The 2,479-nt window shown below is 46.7% G+C and overlaps 1 protein-coding gene across 1 annotated transcript in view; it reads right to left on the bottom strand.

The window, feature by feature from the left end:
- Positions 1-970, bottom strand: part of EMH_0034870 (uncharacterized protein) — a gene marked incomplete at both ends in the record, with an annotated part of 1,446 nt that extends 476 nt beyond the window's left edge. Inside the window, 3 exons of the mRNA XM_013494919.1 lie at positions 248-354; positions 526-686; positions 832-970. Coding sequence (XP_013350373.1) covers positions 248-354; positions 526-686; positions 832-970 — 407 coding nt within the window. The remainder of the gene's footprint in view (positions 1-247; positions 355-525; positions 687-831) is intronic.
- Positions 971-2,479: the final 1,509 nt, after the last annotated feature.

Genomic DNA, 2,479 nt, shown 5'->3' with positions numbered 1-2,479 from the left:
GATATGCCAGGTTGGCTCCTGCATCATCTTTCCAGATATTTTTCCACTCTTCTTCGGTCTTGGGGTATGTTTTGCTTCTGAAAAAATGTCAGCAAAGCACAGCACAGGTGCATAGTGAGAAATGGGTTGCAGAGAAGGCGACGCAGCTGCTTACCTGTACGTTTGAGTTCAATGGCGTAGCATTTTGCTACAAAAGGAATAGATATGATATTTGTCTGTAGTGATAGTGAATGCGGCATTGACTCACTTGAAGACTTTCAGTCCCGCTTCAAGAGCTTCCTGCAGTAATTGACGGTAGTCGAAACTGGACTCCGAGTTGGGGTCGTGCTCGAAAGAGTAGTGGAAGCGAGCCTTCTATACGCCCAAAAGAAACGTAAAATAGCAGGGCAGCTTCTTGTCTCAACCAGCTAAATGGCTGCGCAGTTTGTGTCGGGCTCCACAGTGGGGTTTAGAGCTGCTGTTGCCGCAGCACGAGTAACGGGAGCAACTGTGCAGATTCACTGGTCAGGTAGTTGTTTTGCTCACCAGTTTGGGGGTTATCAATGCAGTGCAGTTCTCCGCAGTAGGCGGTACTTCGGGTGTTACTTCTGCCGCCAAGTCAGTGACTAGGCTTTCGTCCTTCGTGACTTCACTGATGTGAACCGGGAGCTTTCCATTACGGGCCAAGTTGGCGGCTAAGTAGGCGTCTGCGGCGGAGAAACAGGAACAAAGCGACAAAAGCGAATACAGCAATGAGGCGACGATGGGTCCGCCGCGGCAGAGTACTTGGTAGCTTGACGTCAAACACGGAGAAAAGCATGACGGGTGAAATGAATCGGAAAACATGCTCACCTTCATCTACCTCCACTACTTTAAATTTATACGTCGTAGACTCCCCCCCTCCCCTGCCACTGCCCTGCTGTGCCTCTGATTGGAGCACACCGAGTGCGACGAGGCACACTGCTGTTGCCGTCTTGTAGAAAGAAGCCATGGTTGTGAAAGAAGAGAGAGAATTTCAATATCTGTTTTCTTTCAAAAAGGAACAGAAATAAATATGCACAAATTAAGGAGTTCAGGAAAGGCGGCAGAGAGGTCGGAATTCCTCGGCTGGTCCTCAAGTCTCGTGCACTGCGGATGGAGCAGTACGGAACAAAAGTGCAGAAAATGCGAGCAAAACTTGAAACTAAATATAATTAATATTAAAATAAGGTGATACAAGAAAGGTTTCTGTGTAGAGTTGTTGTGCGCCTTGTTTTTATCGCCGTTTATGAGGGCTCGTGTCGTCCCCGACCGAAACCGCGTGCTGTGCACAGGCACTGCAATGGAGCTGAAGTGGAAACAGCAGAGACCTTGTTAGATCAAAGATTAAAAATACAATACTATTAGAGATAAGTGGAAGTACTGTAGGTAGAAAATTAAGATAACAAAGTCAAGAATGCTCGGCGGTCCCCAGGTTAGGGCTGGCTGTGAGTGATGCAGCGGCTGGGGGACTCTGACTGACTGCAGAGTCACGAGGGAGAACTGTTATTCCTGGATTTCCTTTTCAATATTACTCGACTGGGATACATTCTAAAGGCAATTATTTGAGTGTTCGAGCCCGTGTAATATACATAGGCTGTTTGTAGAACATAGAGTCTGAACCCAGTAGGGTTGCCATAGGGTACGATACATACGTAGTAACAGCCCGTTGTTCATTACATTTCGGGGCTGTTCCTGGAATTTTAACCCTAGTTCTCTTGCATTTGATTTTGTCTCCGCTCATAAAGACGTTATTGAGCGGATTTGCTGTGATCACTGCACGCTGAGACATAGGTGCTCCCATATATGTTTCGTAGATACGAAACATATTATCGGTATCATATATGGGCCTCTGGAATGGATTTAGATAACTGGGAGGAGGTCTGAGAAGAAATGCTTACAATTGTATGTGCTCTACTGAAAGAGGTGAGGATCAGACTAGTAAGCATACGGTGGAAGGACACCCCGGTACGGTATGTTGCCGAATTTTCGTTGGAATTGAAGTGAATACTCTTAACGAGTCTTCTGGTGTTAGACGTTCATCCTATTTACCTGATTACGTTATATTCGCCCTGATAGCCAACGGTAAAAGAACCTCTGAGTCCTGGCAAAAGGCTGGTAAAGCATTGAAGAAAGTCATACGAACTAGAGAGTGAACACTACACGACGCAAGATAATGCAGAATAATTGTACAACAAATGTTACAGCGAAGGGGAACACACAGCGATGAGAAGCAAGAAGACGGAAAAAGGCCGACTCCCAAAGCACGACGTGACCCGCGAGGTAGCGGTTATTTCGAATGTAAGAGCACGAAACATACTGCGCGACAGTGTCGGTTGCGTAACGAGACCTAGCAGAGAACTGCAGAAATATGTAAGAAGTGTGGAGGCATGGCTCACTACGCTACAGAACGTCCAACATATGCCCGAAGAAACATAGAGACAAAGGGAAAGCCTAGTAGACAGCCAGCACGTTCTGGCAG

This window comes from Eimeria mitis, genomic scaffold, assembly GCF_000499745.2.
Source record: "Eimeria mitis Houghton genomic scaffold, Emh_scaff1334, whole genome shotgun sequence".
NCBI classification, from domain to species: Eukaryota; Apicomplexa; class Conoidasida; order Eucoccidiorida; family Eimeriidae; genus Eimeria; species Eimeria mitis.
This window is presented reverse-complemented; position numbering and strand designations above follow the sequence as displayed.